General features: G+C 39.2%; 1 protein-coding gene across 4 annotated transcripts in view; it reads left to right on the top strand.

The window, feature by feature from the left end:
- LOC140069790 (RAC-alpha serine/threonine-protein kinase) overlaps positions 1-8894 on the top strand; it is an 85860-nt gene extending 76966 nt beyond the window's left edge. For all 4 annotated transcript variants that reach the window (XM_072115892.1, XM_072115891.1, XM_072115894.1 and 1 more), the window contains 2 exons: positions 154-256; positions 8399-8894. In XM_072115892.1, the coding sequence (XP_071971993.1) occupies positions 154-256; positions 8399-8478 (183 nt within the window). In that variant the 3' untranslated portion in view covers positions 8479-8894. The remainder of the gene's footprint in view (positions 1-153; positions 257-8398) is intronic.
- Positions 8895-23270: the final 14376 nt, after the last annotated feature.

The raw sequence follows: 23270 nt of genomic DNA on the forward strand, positions 1-23270 counted from the left end.
AGTACTGTATGATGTGTGATCATTACCTCTGGATACAATTTGTTGATGGTTCTGATTGACCATATGGGAAAACTGCAACCATCAGATGTCTAGTTCTGGATTCCATCACCATGTTCATTCACACTTGCTGTCTTTCTTCCCTTATATATTTAGCTTGTTCCACCTTTTAAGCCACAAGTTACGTCAGAAACAGATACAAGGTATTTTGATGAAGAATTTACAGCGCAGATGATCACAATTACCCCTCCTGACCAAGGTACTTATGGAACATAACTGGATGTTGTATTTAGCATACAATGGCTTTACTATATAATGCATAGATTTATATACTTTTATTACTGCTCAGGTGGGGGGAGGGGGGCTACAAATGTTTTAGCAACCAAACTGACTGTACAGACCTAAAAGCAGGTTATAAAAGGTAGTGCAGCTCATTCCTATGAATAGGACATGAATACCTGATATAACCCATATACAATGTGACACTTTTCCTGTAAGAAACCAAGACATGTTTGTTATGAAATCCTTTACTCGCCCCCTTTAAATCTGCATCTATAAATAATTGTATGAGCCATCCTGTAACACTTATAGCAGATGTGAAAGGTTTATCTCCTTCCCATACGCCAAGTAAGGCCTATGGGTGTCAGAGGGCACCTCTGCTTTGCCCCCTATTCTGTAGAGTGTCTGTCAGCCTTGAGCTTGGCTATATGTTATATGGTTCCCTATTCACTGCCCGCTATGTAACACTAAAAGTCTGCTATTGATATTGGGCAGGCACAAAAAGGCGAGCGTGTGCCTTGCTTAGAAAGCAGCCTTTTTTAAAATTTAGTTTTAACTACTGAATGTTGGAGATTCCCTGCAAGTAACCTTTTATGACCTGCCGCTGTTGGTCTGGTTAGAAGGACATTTCCTGAATGGAAAAACCACTTTGAGTATTACCACAGTGCCACCAACAGGCAGAAAGCATTTACTACACAAAATGAAGAGTTACTCGAAAAATGTAGAATATTTTGTAAAAGAAGCTACTGAGTGTCCTCTTGCAAATTCAAAGGAAAATGGCTTTATGATAACACTGACCCATCATTACATCACTACTGACAATAGATGATGTCACAGCTTATCTCCTCCCCCTCCCTGTACAATGTCCTCTATACAGATAACACTGACCCATCATTACATCACTACTGACAATAGATGATGTCACAGCTTATCTCCTTCCACTCCCTGTACAATGTATTCTATATAGATAACACTGACCCATCATTACATCACTAGACAATAGATGATGTCACAGCTTATATCCTCCCCCTCCCTGTACAATGTCCTCTATATAGATGGCACTGACCCATCATTACATCACTACTAACAATAGATGATGTCACAGCTTATCTCCTCCCCCTCCCTGTACAATGACCTCTATATAGTTAACACTGACCCATCATTACATCACTGCTGAAAATAGATGTCACAGCTTATCTCCTCCTCCCTGTACAATGACCTCTATATAGATAATACTGACCCATCATTACATCACTACTGACAATAGATGATGTCACAGCTTATCTCCACGCCCTCCCTGTACAATGACCTCTATATAGATAACACTGACCCATCATTACATCACTACTGACAATAGATAATGTCACAGCTTATCCCCTCCCCCTCCCTGTACAATGTCTTCTATATAGGTAACACTGACCCATCATTCCATCACTACTGACAATACATGATGTCACAGCTTATCTCCTCCCCCTCCCTGTACAATGTCTTCTATATAGATAACACTGATCCATCATTACATCACTACTGACAATAGATGATGTCACAGCTTATATCCTCCCCCTCCCTGTACAATGACCTCTATATAGATAACACTGACCCATCATTACATCACTACTGACAATAGATGATGTCACAGCTTATCTACTCCCCCTCCCTGTACAATGACCTCTATATAGATAACACTGACCCATCATTACATCACTGCTGAAAATAGATGTCACAGCTTATCTCCTCCTCCCTGTACAATGACCTCTATATAGATAATACTGACCCATCATTACATCACTACTGACAATAGATGATGTCACAGCTTATCTCCTCAATTATTGGTTACAATTAAAGGAAACCTACCACTGCTCGCATGATAAAATCATGCGAGCAGACCACCCAGTAGGCTATTTAATACTGATGCCGCCACATACTTTAGTTAGGCACGGCGATCGTTAGTTTAGCTAAAAAAAAAACGATTAACTTACATATGTAAATAGTCCTCCGGTGCTACCCTACGTCATCTTCGGAAGGATGATGGTTTTCGATCTTTAAATATTCCCGCCTCCTTCATTGTACCCGTCCTCCTATCGCGTGCCGAGAGCTTGGTGACGTCACGGCTCTCAGTACCTGAAGGAGGACGGGTACAAGGAAGGAGGCGGGAATATTTGAAGATCGGAAGCCATCGCCCCTCCGAAGATGACGTAGGGTAGCACCGGTGGGCTATTTACATATGTAAGTTAATCGGTTTTTTTTTTTAAGCAAAACTAAAGGTAGCCGTGCCTAACTAAAGTATGTGTCGGCATCAGTATTAAATAGCCTACCGGGTGGTCTGCTCGCATGATTTTATTATGCGAGCAGTGGTAGGTTTCCTTTAAGTTCCGACTTACAGAACAAACCTGCAGAGCCTATCTTGTACGTAACCCGGGAACTGCCTGTACCACCACTGACCGTCGCTGTGGTTGGTCATAGAGTTATTTGAAGAAAAAGCCTAAATATGTGAATGTGTAAAGTAAGTGTATGTATGGAGTGGCCTTCAAGCAGAATCTGGGAGACTGACCAAAGGGAGCCTTTTAGTACTTCAAAGTATGCAGATCAGGTCCGCAGCTGGCTAAATTTCCATTACATGGTTTACAGAGGGTGACAATCCTATTAGCCCAAGTGCACGGGACAAGTGGAAATGTCATGGCTTACTTGTGTGATTGAAGGGTACTCAGTCTTTCATGTAGGCTCCATTATCATAGAGAAGCAAGAGTTTGTATAAGGCTAGACATGGATGACTGCAGGGGTCCTAAAGCAGTTGGTTTCATCTTCCTCTGCGTAGGTTGTAAGTGTCCTATTATTGAAAATGTTGCCAGCTCACACCCATGTCCCTCCACTCCTGACATACTCCAGTCATTCAAGAAATTCAGTCCTTGATCAAAAGTTATTAAGACCCAATGCCAGATGCGAGACTTCAAGAAGTGGCATAATGTTTCACAGGATAAAGTTGTTAGATGTAGAGACTACAGATGCCACCCACTCCGGAGAACAGAATGCAGCCTGTTACAACACGTGTTTAGCACTTTCCCTTCAGAACCTCACAACTTCAAGTTCTCAAAGTAATGGAATAGACTTTAAGTGTGGAACATGAAGTTATGAGCACAAATACAAATTCTATGTTAAAAGAAGCAAATTTTAATTTTCTACTGTAACAGCCTGCAAATGCTCAGCCAATACCAGACAATGTACCAGGGCAGTTTCTAGGTAATTTGTGGTACAGGGGAAATCTCCAAAAAATAAAAAAAAATCGCCCCTTGCCCCCCCCCCCCCCCCAGATTATTAGAATATATACAATGCGTCTAATTAGCATAAACAACCCCACACAAATTAAAAATTGAAACTCACATTTATCTATGGATTATAGTGTATGCAGAAATATCACACTTGCTCCCCCCAAATTAATTCTAACATATACAGCATCTCCCCTTTAATTAAAATGTACAGTGTCTTTCAAATTATAATATGGTACCTGTCATGAATTGTTATTATAGCGATATAGATATAGATATATATAGCGATATAGATATAGATATATATCTATATCTATATAATTATATATATATTATATATATAATTTCACCAGAACAAAGGTTGGTAGATAAATACACCAGTATGGAGTCCAATACATAAGTACAGTACTAGAACCAAGCCCCATGAATGAATGAATGAATGAATGAATGAATACAGGCAGCCCCCCTTTTAATAGATACTGTGCCCCTTTGTATTAATCTATATTTATTACAGGGTCCACAGTATCAAATACCATCCACATATACCGTATATTCCGGCGTATAAGACGACTTTTGAAGACTGAAAAATCTTCTGTCTTGTCTGGGGTCGTCTTATACGCCGCGCTGCATGGAGAGGGCTCACGGGCTGAGCCCTCTCCATAGCCGGTAAGTCTTTGCTGCACAATATGGTAACATTTACAGTAAAATGGACGATGGTAATGTTGTTGTTGTATGCCTTATGTTTATGAGCGACAGTTTTCCTGCTATATACCTGCATGTCATAAGAATTTAAATTAAAAAAAGGACCATGTTAAATTCAAATGTTTTTTTTTTTATTTTTTACCGGTGTTTTGTATGCGTTGGAAAAGGGGTAGTCTTATACGGCGAATATATCTTAAACTCTATATTTTAACAGGAAAGTAGGGGGGTCGTCTTATACACCAGGTCGTCTTATACACAAACACATATGTCTAATGATGCATCTGTATACATATCGTTGATCACACGCTGTATACCACTAAGGCATCACCACTGCAGGACGAGGAGCGCTGCGCTGGTAACCACAGGGAGAAAACTAAAGAATCCAAACAATTAATATTCAGTTTTAAGACCTGATAAAAATCCAGTGCACTGCCCCCAGCATATGGGTGTCTAACACACTGCCACCCCCAGTATATAGGTATGAAACACACTGCAGCCCACAAACAGTATATATGTAGCCCCAGTACATTAAAAAAAAAAATTACTCACCATCCGGTGTTCCCTGAGGCCCCTTTTCTATCTTCAGCAGTAGTGCGACCCAGCTCCACACGCTCTGCCGCTGTGCACACTATGACGTCAAAGCGCATGGAGCTGGGTAGTGCTACTGGTGCAGACAGAAGAGGAGCTGCGGGGAGTGCCAGAAGGTGAGTACTTAGTTTTTTGTTTTTCCTCTAGGAGCAGCTGCTGTCGCCCGCACCATTTTTTTCCTCCGGCTTGTGGCCGGGGCAGTCGCCCACAAAAGGGCCTACTTTGTAGTGCTCTATATCTATATTGGTCTTTATCTGGTTAAAAACCAAAATAAAAATCGGTAAATTTGTAGTGACTGGACAATCCCTTTCACTGAGTAACCTCTAGTTGTCCCCTCTTGGTGGAGGTACCTGTGGTGGCAAGCCACTTCTCATGAGAGCGGGGGGTTCTTTGTACCCCTGAATGAATAATGAATCTGAATCATAATCTCTATTCATCTCAATTGTGTTTATGGAGCAAGCACATGGAACAACTTTACAGTGAATGGAGCAGCAGAACACGTGTACAATTTTCCACTTTATTCACTTGTGGTACAATGGACATTGTGCATTGTGATCCCATGGATAGGGAAAGCCTTTAGTGACTGGACAGGACTATACTATGCATGGGGAAGTGGCAGACTCCTTATTCTATATCATAAACCCCCTTTAACATACACATTTGTATGTATTTTCTTTTTGTGTAGTTTTCTTTTTTTTCTGTTTTGATGTTTTTTTAAGCGGTAAATAAACTTTCAACAAAATTGTATTTTACTTCATTGAAGAAATCTGTTCCTGTGTATTTCCCTTATTTAAGCAGTTTGTGTAAATCCACTTCCTGTCCTGTATCCAGTGACAGCTGAGAGTTAAAGACCCTGATAACATTTCTAGTGACTAAACTATTTACATACAGTCTCTGGATCAGAGATGGCACTTAAGTTTCTCTTGTCAGCAACCAGGGGAATGGGTATATCCGCACTCGTGGACAGGATCAAACAATCCAAAATTTTCATAAAATTTATTTTTATTATACCGGTATATATTATTATTATAATATATATATATATATATATATATATATATATATATATATGTGTGTATGTATATGTATATATATATATATATATATATATATATATATATATATATATATATATATATATATATATAATATTATTATTATTATTATTGTTGTTATTATTATTTATTATATAAATATATAGGTGCATTAAAACAAATATTCTGACCTATTAAAAGCAATAGGAAGGCATTTAGTCCCTGAAAGATGTAGGTATTTGATACTTGAAATGGGGTCTGACCTAATGAGTTTAGTCATTTGATGGACCAATCACATAAAATTTTGTTCTGGAGCAGAAAACTGAATGGAGGAGATTTTGATCAGAATAATCTGTACCAAAATCCACCATAATAAACAATAATCTTTATATAGTGCCATCATATTTCGCAGCGCTGTACAGATCATGGAATACATATATACAAATAAAACATAACATTACAGAGTAATAACATAAAGGGGTATTCCAGGAATATGAACGTCTCCTACAAAAACCCATGAGGATATAAATAGATGCATATTACAAAACTCAAACTTATTAGTCACAAAATTTTATGGCCTCTCTAACTAGTTCTCAGTAACTGCTCCTCCCTCGTATGCTCTGCTCCCAGTGATGATGTCACATACTGTCCTTCTCTGTTACCATAGTAATGATGTGTAACTGCCATCACTGCACATTACCCCACTCAGATGAGTCTTACCACAACACTGGCCATACACTGCAACCAGCCAACTACAGCCAAGCATAGTGGTGATCACATGACCTGCCTAGGACTGCCCATGACCTGCACTGATTAAAGGGCCAGTAGCATTTTAATTCTTCATTACAGTATGTCAACAGCATTTTCTACTAAGGGAAGCAAAATTTTAATTTATAACTAATTACATATTGGCTTATATTTTAAGTACCCATTTGTAAATGAATTATACGGATTCCTGGAATACTCCTATAATCAGATGAAACAGGAGTGAGGGCCCTGCTCGTAAGAGCTTACAGTTGTGGAGGATGAAAGGGGTGACACAGGTGGTGACCATGGGAACTACCCTAAGGCTTGATTCACACACTGCATTTGCATTGTGTTTACAAACACTATTCAAGTGCAGTGTAGGGATGAGCTTCTACTGATCGCAGTTGCAGTAAGACCAAAATGCTTGCAATCTGAAAAAGCAACATATATTTTATATTTTTTTTAACTGCAAAACACGTGTTGCTCTTTCCTGATCACAAGAGTCACAATTCAAGCATAGTGTGTGAACTCTTGTGAGCAAGGAAGCAACACATACAGGAAATCGGGCGCACGATCTTAGTGAATCACGCCGGAGTCCATGATCGTCGGACAACGCACAGCGGGGAACACCACAGGACACCACAGGACCCTTTGTCAAGCAACATGCCTTGTGTTCCAAGCAGATTAGTTAAAGACATGTCCGTCTAAGGCGCATTGTACACAAGTGAGTGTCATACGTCCAACTCGTAGCATGTGTTGGTTGGAAGGTCCATCTAAAACCCTGACTACCGGAACTGAACTGATATGCTTCTAGGCCAGTTCCAGTTGCTCAATGTTTGGACTGGATATTGCAGCCAACACACGCTGCGACTGATGTGAGCTGGACACATCACACTCGCCCGTGTGCAAAATCCTAAATCCTCATAAAATATACTGCTCACTGCAGGAAGAAGAACCACACACACAAACTGCTCTATGGAGCTGACTGAGATAGTCAAGTGCCAAACCCTGCTATTTTTGTTAGTGCCAATGGACCCCCATTCTCATGATCCATGGGGGACCCATCACTGAGTCCCCTATCAATCTGCACCTATCCTGCCTAACTTCCGATTGCCATGGAACCCCTATAACCCCATACTGCATTTGGATGTTCCTGAACGTCCTGACGCCGGAGGAGTATGGGTTTGCTGCATTACACCTGTTTCTTAGCATTTAAACGCCTCTAGCAAAGGTGCCTAGGGAATTTAAAGGTTTGCTGCACATCGGTGCTGCCATCTTTGTTTCAATAAGCATGAACTGTGATGTCATCAGGGTACGACGATCAGTTGCCAAGACAACCGGGAGTAACAGCCTGCAAGTAACTATCTGTGTGTAAGAGACTGATACAGATGCTCTGCAGCAGCAGTATTACAGTATATGGTGTGAGTGATCAGACACCCTAGGGTTCAAGTACCCCAAGTGGTCTAAAAATACTGTAAACATTTTTTTTTTTTAATGAGAAAAAAATTAAATTCATTGAGCAAAATCAAAATTTTATTTTGTATAAAAGGTTTTATTTTTTTTAAATCGATTTAAAACCTAAAACTTGTGTAAATTTTAATATAGCTGTAAATGTACCGAACCATCATTTTGGAGCGCACAGTTAAAGTTGTAAAAATAGAGCCCTCAAGAAAATGACGCAAATTTTTCCGATTCTCGTCTGCTCTAGTCCTTTCTGAGTACATCATTAGCCGTGCCTATAGTGATGCTGCTGTGTGTATTAATTATGGTGTCTTATTTCTTTTGCAGATGAAAATCTGGAATTTGTTGACAATGAAAGAAGGCCGCACTTTCCCCAGTTTTCGTATTCTGCAAGTGGAAATGCTTAGATGTCTCACTTTTTTTTTTTTTTCTTTTTTTGTTTTCCTTTCATTACAACACACAGACTTCATTTTTAGGCACTAAGTTCATCAGACTTTGTACAGGACTTTCTATAGCCTATGAATTACAAACTATGTTTGTATGACCACAAAAGAAGTTTGACGAATGTTTGGGGTAAAAAAAAAAAAGTCTGTATGTAAAACCAGTTCTCATTTCACATTTGCAAAGAAAAAAACAACAAAAAAGCAAACAAAAAACAATCCAATCCATCCATTATTTTTTCTATGTATGTATTATTTTTATATACATACATTCATATACATTATGTTGGACAATGCCTCACAGCCGACATTTTGAGAATGCGCTCACAAAAGGAACAAAGGAAGAATGAGCATATCATAAATAAGAGGGGGGAAAAAGAAAAACATTAAAAAAAATAATAATAAAGTTACTCTTCTCACTTCCCTGGTCACACTTCACCATCAACAATGTTTTATTTATTTCATAGGTTTTAAATATTGAGAAAGTGTGGGCAATTGGATGTAGTTAGGAAGTAATAGAAGGTATAGCTAATAGTGCAATAATACAAAAAGTGAACGTGTTTTGAATAATTTTAATTTTTTTTTTTTTTTTTTTGAATTTTTAAATTAAAAACCGTGAAAAGGTCAATTTTAAACAAGAGACCAATAACCGGACCAGCATTATAGCCTCAGTGAGGTCAATCATCAAACAAGAGTTCTTATCTTGCTGTAGACTGACAATACATATCGGATTAATTGGTTTTAGTAAAGTTGAATATGTGAAAAAACAAAGTATGTAACTTCTATAGTTTTTATTATTGTAGCATGCTTGATTTAAAACAAGAAAAAAATGAGGGTTTGCTTGCAAAGCTGCTTCTAGATCTAGCAGGTGTAATTGTGACTGACACACACACACACTCTCTAGCCAGTATTTTCAAGCAAAGGCAAAAAAAACCCAAAAAAACTATAGTTTTATGGTATAGAAAAAAAAAATCTAGTTAAAAAAACCTGAACCACTGACACAGTGATTTACATAGAGATGTATTACACACGGTAAGGTAGTGCTGAATCAAAGAAATGGCGCTTATTTATCAACGTCTACCGCACCTCGTTTCCTATAGCAATGATTCGAGGTTCGGCGGTCGGTTTTGATAAATGTGATCCATTCGGTTTCTAGAATAATGCAATTTTTTTTTCTCTTTTTAGCTTTATGAGGCAACACTACATCTTGACCAATGAATAGTGGTGTGCACTTTTCTCATTCATGAATTGTTAGATTGTTAATGACATTTCTTATGTAAGTAAGCAAAACAGGATTTTTTGTTTGTTTTTAAATGTCCTGAAAACCCTTAATGTTTAGAACAAGTGTTTTGGGGGTTTTTTTTGTTTTTTTTTTTGGTAGCATGAAAATATTTCAGTTCTTCGTAAATTAATTTGACATTCTATTGGGGTAAAATATATATATATATTTTTTTTAATTATTATTTTTGTTTTGCAATGCAATGTTTGGCATTAGTGTTATGCAAGAAAGCAATTATTGCCTACAATTTTCTTGGAGGAACATGGTGGCATCTGCAAAAGGGGTTTTATAAGACTTAGATTTTCTTCACTTCCACATCACTTAGATGGCCATTTTGAACAGTATAATAATGATGTCAATTTTAAAGGGAACATGTCACAAGCCTAGGCTCCATGTAAATGATCTTATATCTTATTATATATGATTTTGAATATTATCTTACGAAAAGCAAAATCTTACTTACCCGTATGAACTTTAGTATAAGCCGACCCAAGTATAAGCCGAGGCCCCTAATTTTACCACAAAAACCTATATTTTTTTTACTCGAATATAAGCCGAGTTTGGGTTTTCAGCACATTTTTTTGTGTTGAAAAATTAGGCTTATACTCGAGTATATATGGTACTTGCTCAGACTTGGCACCACTGCATCCAAGGTGATGCTTGTAATTCTTTTTTCTTTAAAGGGAATCTGTCAGCAGAAATTTACCTAATAATCCACTACCAGTATGTAGTCAAACAGGTAACATCTTTCAGTTCATGTTTTTTTTACATGGCCCAGTGTGGTGTAATTATCTGGAAAATACAAAAGTGTAATGTAAATGACTGTTTGTAGAAAGTAAAGGAGGCGGAGAGTTTTTTCTGAAGTTAAGCTCCTAAGAATGCCCCATTCACTGTAATTGGTGGTCCTGCGTCCAGGGACATCAGTAACCAGCTTTCCAACAGTCACAACAGAAGGGACAATCTGGGAGAGCTTGACTTCAGCACAACTCAATTCAAAATTTTTGGATGATGCCACCACAATGGGACATGAATGAAACATAATCTGGTAGATGTTCAGCTACTTGACAAGATACTGGCTGTAGTTTATTAGGTAAATTTCTACTGACAGGTTCTCTTTAAGAAACAGGGTTTCCCATTTTTTGACACGTGTCCCTGTTGGCTTAAATATGAGTTGTTTTATAAACCTATTCATCCAGATTGTAAAGGGAACTTTATTGGACTATTGTGCCCAGTAGTGTAGTGTTATTAGGAGACTCCGTCCTAGGTGCAGGGTCTATTTTAGCTTTCCTTTTAAAATCCCACTGTAATTTTTATCCCTATTTCTTTCCTCCCAGCGATTGGAAGGCAATTAAAAAAAAATGTAAATCCGACTCAATCCATTCTTTATTTGGAAGGGTTCAGTCATCTGACCACCTACACCAGATGTTTGAGACTTGATTGTAGGGTTTGTAGCACTGTCGGCTAAGCAGTGGTCTGAAGGTTTGGGAAGTTGTTTAACACTGACATCAGCAGGTTCACACCCCAGTGGAGCTCTGCATTGTCACCTGTTATAGTAGTAATGTTCATGTAAAGTGATACCGATCACCAGTCTGGATTTCAGTAGATGTGGTGTCCGGTCCCCAGCCAGAGCTGGTAGATTGTTAGGTAAGTAATTTTTTTTTATTATTATTATTGTGTGTAGGAATAAAAGGGGGGGGGCATAAGTGAGATGGGGGCGATATTAAAGAACAATATTGTCCTTTTATGGCACATTTTTGCACTCCATATTGTGTCAATGAGCCTAAGACCTTTCAAGTGAAAATGAAGATAGGAAATATTACAGTTCATGCAGATACTGCTATGACTTGGTAACTGCTTTACTGCTGTAATTTTTTTTTCTTTTACTTTTTTTTTTTTAATTCTTTGCAAACTTTTCCAGTTGCACATTTTTTTGTACACTCACCCATGTATGTATGTCTGTCTGTAATTGGCATCCCTACTATAGTGTAGCATGGCACTTTAAACCAAAGCCTATCATTCCAAGGCATGCAAGAAAAATAAAAATGAAGCATCTCCAAAAAAAAGTTGTGCCCTTTGTCAAACTCTTATAAGGCTAAGCAAAATAAATTGTCATCTTGGCACATATGCTAGTTTTATACGTATTACAAGAGTGGGTCAAGATCTTGGATAACCTTAAGGGCTTATTTAGATGGCTGTCACATGGACCTTGTTAACTGGTCCTCAGACAGACACATTTTCCCATCTGGACTCGCCCCAAAGTAGTCTAAGATTCAGTGACTTTTATCCCACTCAAAGGTCTACTGTTCCATATTCCAATGATTTGTAAAAATTGGACCATGAACTCCGTCTGACTAAAACTTTCAGATCATAAGAGATCATAAGGCAGCGACTTCAGTTAATGCAGGCTACAGCCAGGCTATGAAATCGGGCTGTCCCATGGACCGTATTACTCAAATCACACAAAGCCATCTAGATAAGTCCTCAAAGGGGTTTTCCACGATAAGCAGCTGAGAATAAAATGTGGAGCAGTTATCGACTTAGTGGTCACACTGAGTTACTGCAGATCATCTCCCAGTCATTTGGATAAGAGCTTGGTAGCAGTGACTTGGTACAGCCACTACAAAGAGTATGGAGCTGACTGAATCCAGTAACATCTGCTGGGCGGTGGACCTATTTTTATCAATCTTTTTAGCCTGAGAGCCCCCTTTAAGCATTAGCAAGATTGCTGTGTGTCCCATCTTCCACTTGTAGTAACAAATGTGAAGGCTACGGCTTTAAGGAAAGGCTTCAGAGCACACTAAAACAATTGTACCAAAATTTGAAGATTGACCAATGTACTAACACAAGGTGAACATCATCTTTTTTTATTAATAGTATTATTATTCCAAGTGTAATGTTCCCCTATTTTGTAATGTTACTTTTATTTTTATAGAAAAATGAGAAAAAAAATTCTTAACCTGTCTTTTGCACATGAATGTACCTGGTTATAGATTGCTTTATCGTAGCCTTTCGTCGCCATTCTTTTTACTGTATGATCATGTAATGCACTTGGCATTTTTGCATAGGGATAAGTGTTATTTAATTGGGGTGGAGGGATTGGGATGGGGGGAAAAAGTGAGTTCCCCATATAAAATAATAGTAAGCAACATCAGTTTGCAAAAGCCCTGTCATTACTTCTTATGTTTTCAGCAGTAGCATTTTTACTTATGATGCAGTTTTCCCTCTTAATGCATAAAATAAACAAAAATACTGCTTTACCCAAAGTCTCCGTCCTCTCTTAAATGGTCATTTTGGTCTCCAGAAGCTTGAAATGGATTTTTGCATTTCTTCAGGTGTTCCATTAGGATATACTAACAGAAGAACACATCATAAGTAAGGGGGAGGGAATGTGATGATTATTCTACAACAGTTGGGTAAATGTTATTGTAATCGCGTATAATAGACAAAAAGAAGCAATAAAATGCAGTCAATAGAAAAAGAGCAACTCTAACAATTTTTTTCTTCACAAATTAATATCTGTGATGCAGGACAAGTTTGCATATTATTTGCATTACCCACACCTAGTAGTTTCTTTGCTATCATCCTTAGTTTAGCCTGTCCCTGCAGTAGCTGTCTCCTCTGGCTGTGCTGCTCATCTCTGTGTAATGTCCTTTGTTTAAAGTACTTTTCTATAGATTCTAACTGCTGGAGGGGAGTGGCTTCCTGCTCACTCTGGAGGGAGAGGTCATGTGATGCTCTGACATGAAGAGGTTAGTCTCCTCCCACTTCACTACTCCTGAGGAACATCTCTGACAAACCGCTGCAGAACAGAAAATGCCATGCTATGGAAAGAAAAGGGAAAGCAACACAATATGGACACTGTTTTGAAAGGGGGAATCAAATATGACAATTCAGTAAAAATCACTATTCTCCCTCAGAACTCTGCCCTCCCCCCTCAGCACTCTCACCTCCCACCGTCTGATATAATAACACTGCTGAACCTTCCGTTGCTGCACACTGTGCATGAAACTCTCCTCCCTCCCACCCTGCATCAGCCTGTCATTCTATAGTGGAGAGAGTGTCTGGTAACACCCCTCACCAGAAGCCTTTCTATGCTCATTAGCATAATTTCAAAAAGTTGATTTTAGAAGGGAAGATGCCAGGGATTACAAATATAAAAAGATTACCACAGTCACATCCCTTGGTTTCTCATACTTGAATTTGATAGTAGACGACATTGTCAGTCTTTTACAAACCGTTTAAAGGAAATCTACTAAGACTAGATTATTAAATGGAGATCAGTTTTGTGAAGGCCCTGCCCCACACCGATTGGCTGCTATTATCCCACTATACAGAGATGGAAGCTGTAGTGGCCATGCTGATCATAGCTCCCTTTAATTGGAATAGGAAATGTGCCGTTTTAATACAGCTTAGGGATCCTAGGGGCCTTTCATGCACAGAACTCATATTGAACACTTACCCATTATATTCAATGTTTGTTTTTTTTTTTGTTTTTTTTTTAATGCATGCATGATCTACTTTTGCAATAGAAATCCATAAAAAACAGCCCATTTTTTATCTGTAGGGTTACATCAAAAATATATAGCACTCCGACACTACACCAGTCCAAAATATTCTTCACTGATCCCTTGCCTTGGACTACATATACCACATTCATGTTTTTTCTTTTTTCTTGTGACGTGCATAAAAAAAAACAGGACACTCTGGAAATCATTAAAGAGAGGTCTACTTTGTGAACGCAGCCGAAAGACACCCATCTCCACTTCATGACGTAGCCTAAGGAAAGGACACAGCTCATAGGCACAATAACATTATTCTATGTTGTCATGGAAGGAGAAAATGATAAAGTCAAGCTGTGGCTGACACCAATAAATTGCTGCTCTTTACAATGGTTTCCTAAGTCAGATGGGAAGGGGCCTTCGGGCAGATGCAATTAACGGTGAAAATCGACCATGAGGGCTTTTTTGTTTTTTTAATGGAATTCAATAGGAACATGTCCTAGGCCGAACCTTCCTTCTCAGATCACTCAGACTTATAGCAGTGATGGCGAACCTTTTAGACTCTGAGTGCCCAAAGTTCAACCAAAAGCCACTTATTTATTGCAAAGTGCCAGCATAGCAATTTAAGCAGGAATTTATTTCTCCTTGTTCTTTGACCACTTTCAATCATTCAGCCTCCTAAGGACACCAACATAGATGAAAGGAGGAGGGCAAATTCACCTATCATTGTAGGAAGATTCTGTAGGAAGATTCTTCATGCTGGGGTGATGGCCTGGGTGCCCACAGAGAGGGCTCCAAGTGCCGCTTCTGGCACCAGTGCCATAGATTCGCCACCACAGAACTATAGTGTATTAGGATTTGTGAAAAACAGGTCCTAGTGAGAGGCAAATCGGGTGTGAAAAAAAAATGCAATAAAAAGATGCAATTGAGCATGTTTTTCTGCAGGTAGCATTACAGCACAAGTATAATAGCTAAACTTTAACCCCTTAAGGACGGAGGGTTTTCCGGCTCATTTCTCGCTCTCCAACTTCAAAAATCCATAACTTTTTCATTTTTACGTGTACAGACCTGTGTGAGGGCTTATTTTGTGCGTAACAAATTTTACTTTCCCGTAATGTTATTTATTTTAACATGCCGTGTACTGCGAAGCTGAAAAAAAATTCCAAATGTGGAAAAATTGAAAAAAAACCGCACGTGCGTCACGTTCTTGTGGGCTCAGTTTTTACGACTTTCACTCTTCGCTCCAAATAACACGCCTACTTTATTCTTTGGTTCGGTGCGATCGCGGTGATACCAAATTTATATAGGTTTTATTGTGTTTTAATACATTTTCAAAAATTAAACGAATGTGTACAAAAAAGAAAAAAAAATTTTTGCCATCTTCTGACGCTAATAACTTTTTCATACTTTGGCGCACGGAAATGTGTGAGGTGTCATTTTTTGCGAAATGAGGCGACGTTTTCATTGCTACCATTTTGAGGTCTGTGCGACATTTTGATCATTTTTTATTTCATTTTTTATGTTATGTAAAAAGGTGTAAAAGTCGCATTTCGGACATTTGGGCGCCATTTCCCGCCTCGGAGGTCACCGCCGGCCGTAACCGTTTTTATATTTTGATAGATCGGGCATTTTGGGACGCGGCGATACCTAATATGTCTGTGATTTTTACTGTTTGTTATGTTTTATATCCGTTCTAGGGAAAGGGGGGTGATTTGAACTTTTAATATTTTATTAATTTTTTTTATTTTTTAAACTTTTTTTTTTCTTTTTTTTTTCTTTTTTTTTTCACTATTTTTTAGACCATCTAGGGTACAATAACCCTAGATGATCAGATCGCTCCTACCATATACTGCAATACTACAGTATTGCAATATATGGCGTTTTTGCAGGTCTTACATTACAATGAGCCACTGGCTCATTGTAACGAACCTGCATAAACCATGTAGCCTCGTGTCAAGAGAAGACCCGAGGCTACCATGGTAACCGATCGCCGCCCCCCGATGACGTTCGGGGGCGTGGCGATCGAAAAAAAGATGGCGGCGCCCGCGCGCCGCCGTCTTTTAAACGCCGCCCGCGACTTTGCGGGCGGCGTTTAGAGGGTTAATAGCCGCGATCGGTGCAAGCACCGACCGCGGTTATTAGCGGTGGGGGTTTTGTGCAAAATGCAAAAACCCCCACCTCTGTATGAAGAGGACTCAGCCCGTGAGCCCTCTTCATACTTCCCTTATACCTCTGCGCCGTAGAGCTACGGCGCAGAGCGTTAAGGGGTTAAGATTAGTGTATTGGCTTCTGTTTCCTACAATACAGCTGTATATAGTTTCACCATTAGCAATGAAAAGGGATCATATCACATGTGATTATGCAGTGAAGGCTACCACCAAAATCCTTCATGATCAACCAGGGACACTTACTCATGAATCCAGGCAGCGTGACTGTGGTAAACTTAATATTTGCTATCCATTGCCTCCTTCCTTCTAGAATCAACTTTTACAATTATGTAAAATTAAACTTTTTCAACTATACGGAAGAAAAAAAAAAACATTCTAGAATTCACCTTTTTTTCCCCCTAATTTTAAGTTTTTCATTTGCACCCAGTAACTACTGCCGTAGAACCCCTAAATGTATTATATTAGATGTCTCCTTTTTGTTATTAGTGAATGTAACCACGGATGTCAGTATTGGTTCTTATGGCTGTGGATACAGCTGATATGAGCACAACATATGGATCATTCATTTTATCGGAGCGCTTTGCGTAGAACGGCGCCCTTTTCCAGTTTTACAGGGGACGTGACAAATTCTGAGCCTCATTTATAGACATGAAGGATGCGGGGACATCTGAGTGGCATAATTGGAAACCATCCTACTTGGTAGTAAGATAGATAAGTATGCCATTAGATACTAAACATAAACACGATTTCTAACCTCACCCTTGTATGGCGGCGCTTTTTATGGAAGGTGGGTGACGGGATTTGGTGTTAACGGCTCTAATGCCAAATGAAAGCGAAATTTACCAAGCAACCAGATGTTCTAAACAGTTAAGTTAAAAGCCATTAACAGGAGTAAGCAAAGTTCATTAAGTTTTATTATGATAATTGTTGTTTTGGTTTTAAAGCGAATGGTGGGATTGCCGCTGAGCGCAACTGCTGTTTGTATTCATATTTGTTTAGGGTGAAGGCAGCAACGTTATAAACTTTTATCAATTAAACTCGGAGGCTCCACTAATGCTGCGGAGAAATAAAGCGGCCTGTATTCTCCGTCATAATAAGAGGGCCCAGACTCCTGCCGGGCGAGGCAATTATGGTTATTATTGAGGCCATCTGAACCATTTTGTTGGTGATAAATAAAAAGGCCATTGTGTGTGAGGCTCGGTGGCCTGATTCATGTATCTGCATACAGCTGCTGGGGGAAGCAAACTTCATACATACACAATACAAACCAGCAGCAGCACCAGCTATATCATACAACATGGAGACACAAGACTGGAAAATACTGTGGGAAACAAGGAGCACTTACTCAAAGCATCCAACCTAGTGACCTCATTGGTCCTATGACCACTACTCCACTTTTTGTTTACATTAGGATTGATAAATCTCCTCCATAACTAATTTTATCTATATTCCAATATTGCTACTATAACTACTTCCCAAGATGCTTATACTTCAAGAATAGCGCTTCAGGTTACTACTTTACACAGGAGCTTAGGGTGTACAACTATATTAATAAAATTCCCATTCAGGAAAGCAGGTAAACTTCATTAGATCTGTGTGCTGCCCTCACATATAGATTGTGAGCTCTCATGGACACGTGTTCCAGTGTAGTCTAGTTTTATACCAATTTCTAACATTTAATGTATGTGTTCAGCAGCATGGAATTACTGCGCTATAGTTAATATAAGATTGAAATCCAAAACATACGAATCAGGAAGAGGGAGAATAAAGTAAGGATGCCAGACCGATTAATATATGATTGGTAGACCAGAATTACTGTTCTGAGGGTAGACCATCACTCTGGGGTCATAACAATCTTGGTCACAAGAGCTTCAATCAGGCCAGCGGTTCTTACTCGGTCACCCACTCCCCTTCATCGGCCGACGTATGGCAAAATCCCTGACCACTGACTGAGCCATGGTCGCAGGCTATAGTGAGTGCACAGACACAAGACAGGAGCGCCCCAGGCCAGTGCCACTATCACAATGCATGGAACTGTGATTATTTCAGGCCTTGTACACCTGAAAACTGGCAAACAAGCCCTGGATAATGTCCCTGTGTGTAATGGGCATATTCTTATTGTATATATTATATGTGTATGTAGTGGATACATGTGTTTGTAATATGTGTGTATATATTTTGTGTTTGCTTGTGTGTTGTAAGCATGGAGGTGACCAGTTTTGTGAAATTTAGAGCACGGGGACAGGGTGGAACTAACTAGTGGACTCTAGCTATGACACTGCATACACTGATATCTCAAGCAGTGCTTGACATAAATGCGGACAGTCATTCCCGGTGCCTCTGGTCTGTAGAGAAGCTTCACTGCTGAGCATGAACATAAAGTGCATCCATATTCATCTCAACTAAAAGCCAGAAACAGGAGTACACAACCCGCAGCTGGGCTCCCACAAAGACAAGATTCTTAACCCTTTACCGACATGTGACCTATTAGTACATCACATGCCGGGTCCCGGTGCATGGAGAGGGCTCGCAGGCCGAGCCCTCTCCATAGCCGATAAGACTTTGCTGCATATTGCAGCAAAGGCTTACCGGTAACATCCGCGATCCGTGCCAGCACCAATTGCGGGTGTTTTCCTGTTGATGGCATGGGCACGCCACCTTTCCGAGGATCGTCGCTCCCCGTGACGTCATCGGGGAGCGGCGATCCATCGCCATGGTAACATCGGGTCTCACGAAGACCCAAAGCTACTTCGGCTTAACCCATGCATTACAATGTGCTATCAGCACATTGTAATGTATGAGGAGTAAAATCCCCATATACTGCCATACCGTAGTATGGCAGTATATGATAGGATTGTACAGACACCCTAGGGAGTCTGAAAAATAGTAAAAATTAAAAAATATTATAATAAAAAACCCTAAAAATTCAGATCACCCCCCTTTCCCTAGAACTGATATTAATAAAAAATAAACAGTAAAAATCAGAAACACATTAGGTATCGCGCCTCCGAAAATGGCCGATCAAAATATGATAATGGTTTTTCACTGTGTCTATCCCCGTAACGGAAAATCCCGCCCAAAGTCGAAAATGGCACTTTTTTGCCATTGAAAAAAAATTAAAAATTCTATAAAGTGATCAAAAGGTTGAACAGTCCTAAAAATGATAACATTGTAAACGTCATCAAAATCTGCAAAAAAAAACGACACCACCTGCAGCTCCATACACCAAAGTATGAAAAAGTTATTAGCCCCAGAAGATGGCAAAATCCCCCCAAAAATTTTTGTACAGGAGGTTTACAATTTTTTAAATGTATGAAAACATTATAAAACCTATATAAATTTGTTATCCCCGTAATCGTACCGACCCAAAGAATAAAGTAGACATGTCATTTGGGGCATACAGTGAAATCCGTAAAATCCAAGCCCACAGGAATACGGCACAAATGCTTTTTTTTACCAATTTCACTGCATTTAGAATTTTTTTTCCCGCTTCCCAGTACACGGCATGGAATATTAGATACCATCATTTTGAAGTGTAATTTGTTACGCAGAAAATAAGCCGTCGCACAACTCTGTACATGGAAAAATAAAAAAAGTTATGGATTTTTGAATGTGGGGAGGGAAAAAAGAAAACGCAAAAACGAAAAAGGGCTGCGGCGGGAAGGGGTTAAATATACTCAGGATTAAAAATAACACATTCTCTAATTCACTGTTAAAAAATAGGAATTATATCAGTCCTGGTAAATACAATTTAGTTGTCCCTGGATTTGACTGTAAATCTTCTGACTATGGTTGGATTCTTCTCATGAATAGCTTCTTGTGTCTGCACAATGCAATTTGCTCCCTGCTCCCAGCAAGACATTTATCTTCTATTCAAAATGTGCTGATATCACAAATGACCATTTCAAATTTGCTATTTTTTTGCCGCAAAGAAACTCCAGGTTAAACCATACTTGAGGAAAACTTGAAGGAAATGAAAAGTAGTGACTTGCGACATTTGTAACAAAGCTCTCAAAAAGAGATCTGAAAAAAAAAAAAAAAAAAAACATTTAAACAAGGATAAGATAAAATTACACCCATTGTGTTTTATTTCCATCTCATGGATCCATCTCTGATCTGTAGATAAACCCCGGACTCTGATAATCCATAAACCTTCCAAAACGGAACTCCTAGTCTTTCCATAGTATACTTACCGACATAACCATCATCTCTCCATATCTGTCTGTGATGTCATCATAACACCGAGGCAGCAGGTTTGCCATCTTGGGATTGTGCTGGACTCTGACCTCTCCTTTGCACCAGTCTCTTGCCAGATGCACCTTAAAAATATCTCTAGAATCCACCCATTTCTCACAACTGAAACCTCAAACACTAATTGACACTGATTCACTCTCATCTAGACTACTGTAACTGTCCAGACAAATATAATAACTGCTCTGGCTGCCCATCTGCTTCCATATGCAGTTTAAATTAACCATTATCCACAAAGCTCTTCATAACACCCCCCTCCCTTAGATTATCCTCTTCCTAATTTGAACTTCCCACGTACATCTTCAGGACTTCTCCAGAGCTGCACCATTTCTCTTCAATGCGCTACCCCGGTCTATCAGACTAATACCCAACCACCAAAAGGTACTTTAAAAACCCATTTATTTAGACAGGCCTATCACACCCGCTAACTGCATGCAACTTTAACTCTTTATTAAGGTCGTGATGACCGAAACGTCGTGTGCTACTTTTTGATTTACTTTAATTTGTCATGTAAAGTCATATAAAGGCGAAGGCTAAGAAAAAAATCTTTTCATTGCAAAATAAAAGAAAATTCAAGCAAATCTTCAAGTGTGTGCCAAAGAATCTGTCTTTAGTTGATTAAAGGCCAGTGATGCTTTTCCATAAGGAAGAATATACTCATCACTAAAGGTGTAAGGAGTCCTGTAAACAGAACTGTGCTTGGCCTGTGATAGGCATAAAGCATCTTCACATTGCCTGCAGGATTTACACCAAGAGTAATATCAATTCTGAAAACCGCTGAATGCATTTCATGCTCCGATTTTAATGACATGTTAGTTACATGTAACAACCCATCAGGCAAATTAGCTCCCTAAACTAAATATATTTTCATAAACTGCGATTAGAAAGCATTGCCTCTATCCCTTAATTGTACCTCTACATGCCTGTAAACCTAAGCAATGAGGTCCTAAAGCTGTATGCAAATGACCTGTGACATGTGTCCAATGAGTCATTAGCATATTCAAGCTGTCCGGCTTATTTATGAGTGGGAGGCACAGCCACACCCCCAGGGCTTGACTGACAGCCTGTATGATTGTGTGAGGTATAATGGTGTAATGGCTCCTCCATGTGCTTGCTTGTGCTGGCACCCCCTGCAGCCTGTGTGTGTAAAGGAGAGATACAACAGCTCCAAGCAGCAATGCTACAGCAGAACATGTCAGATTCATATGTAGCTGATGTCTGTCTCACACGTGTGTATTAGGAGGATGCAGCACCGACACTAGCCATGCTTTACTATACATTACACAGACATGAGCAGGGGGAGGGATAACATCACTGCCTCTGACCATGTGACCAGCCTCATTTACATAGGAAATGAAAGATGATTTTATAATGAATAATGTATGAAATAACTAGATAAAGGCTGGGATGGATCCTTGTGAGGTGCTCCAACAGGTAGAGGTGACAGGACTAGTGACACAGACCTGATGACAGGTGTCCTTTAACTGCAATCAGAATTAGACTGTATGGGATTGTTGTAATTTCATACATCGCTCAGTATTACACTATAGCTTTACAGCACAGCAAACACAACATGTGAAAGTACCTTGAGGCACTGGCCATCAGGGACAAGCACCACTTCCAAAATCTGAATGTTTTGCACAACTCATTTTTCTACTACATTTCTGCAGTAGATTTGGCATCTTGTGAAGGTGAAATTCTTCAATATTTAATACTGAGTCAAAAATTCCATTTTCCAAGAAATACTTAGAATTACACCCGCATATTTTTTTTCCCCCATAATAAGAAGGGACATATACTATGATTTGCAGAGTTCTACCTTTATTCTATAAGATTAAGTACTAGATAGACTGGGTAAAATAGTCAAGTAATAGGTCCACTAAAATGCTATCAAAAATACAACTTCGTCAGAAAATAAAAAGTTGCCAGTTATATTCTTAGGGTAAACTGACAGCTTAATACCGGCACCCTTATAGACATTAGACAGTATAACACAGCAGTGTAACAAAACACTTTACATGCACTGCAGTTGACATCTTTGTTAGGGCTTCCATTTAACTAAAATTTGGATGAATTAAGAGTAGGATGAATGAACGTAAACCAAGCACACGGACATTCTGGTATTTGCTGCCTGTGGTAGGATCCGCTCTCATCGCTTAAAAAAAAATTACAAGCTTTAAAATTATGCAAATAAGGCAAATATAGCTTAACCACAACTCCATAAATTGAACCTGGAACCCTTCAGGCTTATTTGCATAAATTCTAAAGCCATTTTTGTAAAAACAAGGGCATGAGAAGCTAAAGAGCAGATCTTGTCAGAGGAGGCACACTAGTACGTCAGTGTGCGTGGTTACAATCATTCATCCTAGTAGATTTCCTTCAACTGATAAAAATAAAACCCATATCCAACTATCTAGTCAAATAAAGAAAGGACTAATGGAAAAAGGTTAAAAAGGATACTAATGGTCAATTTAAAACAATGATGGTTGGGGGGGGGGGGGGGGGGGGGGGGACCACATTACTCAAACAGGAAGCCTGACCTCAGATGTGAGCTGTTATAAA

The sequence above is a fragment of the Engystomops pustulosus genome, chromosome 7 (genome assembly GCF_040894005.1).
Source record: "Engystomops pustulosus chromosome 7, aEngPut4.maternal, whole genome shotgun sequence".
NCBI classification, from domain to species: domain Eukaryota; kingdom Metazoa; phylum Chordata; class Amphibia; order Anura; family Leptodactylidae; genus Engystomops; species Engystomops pustulosus.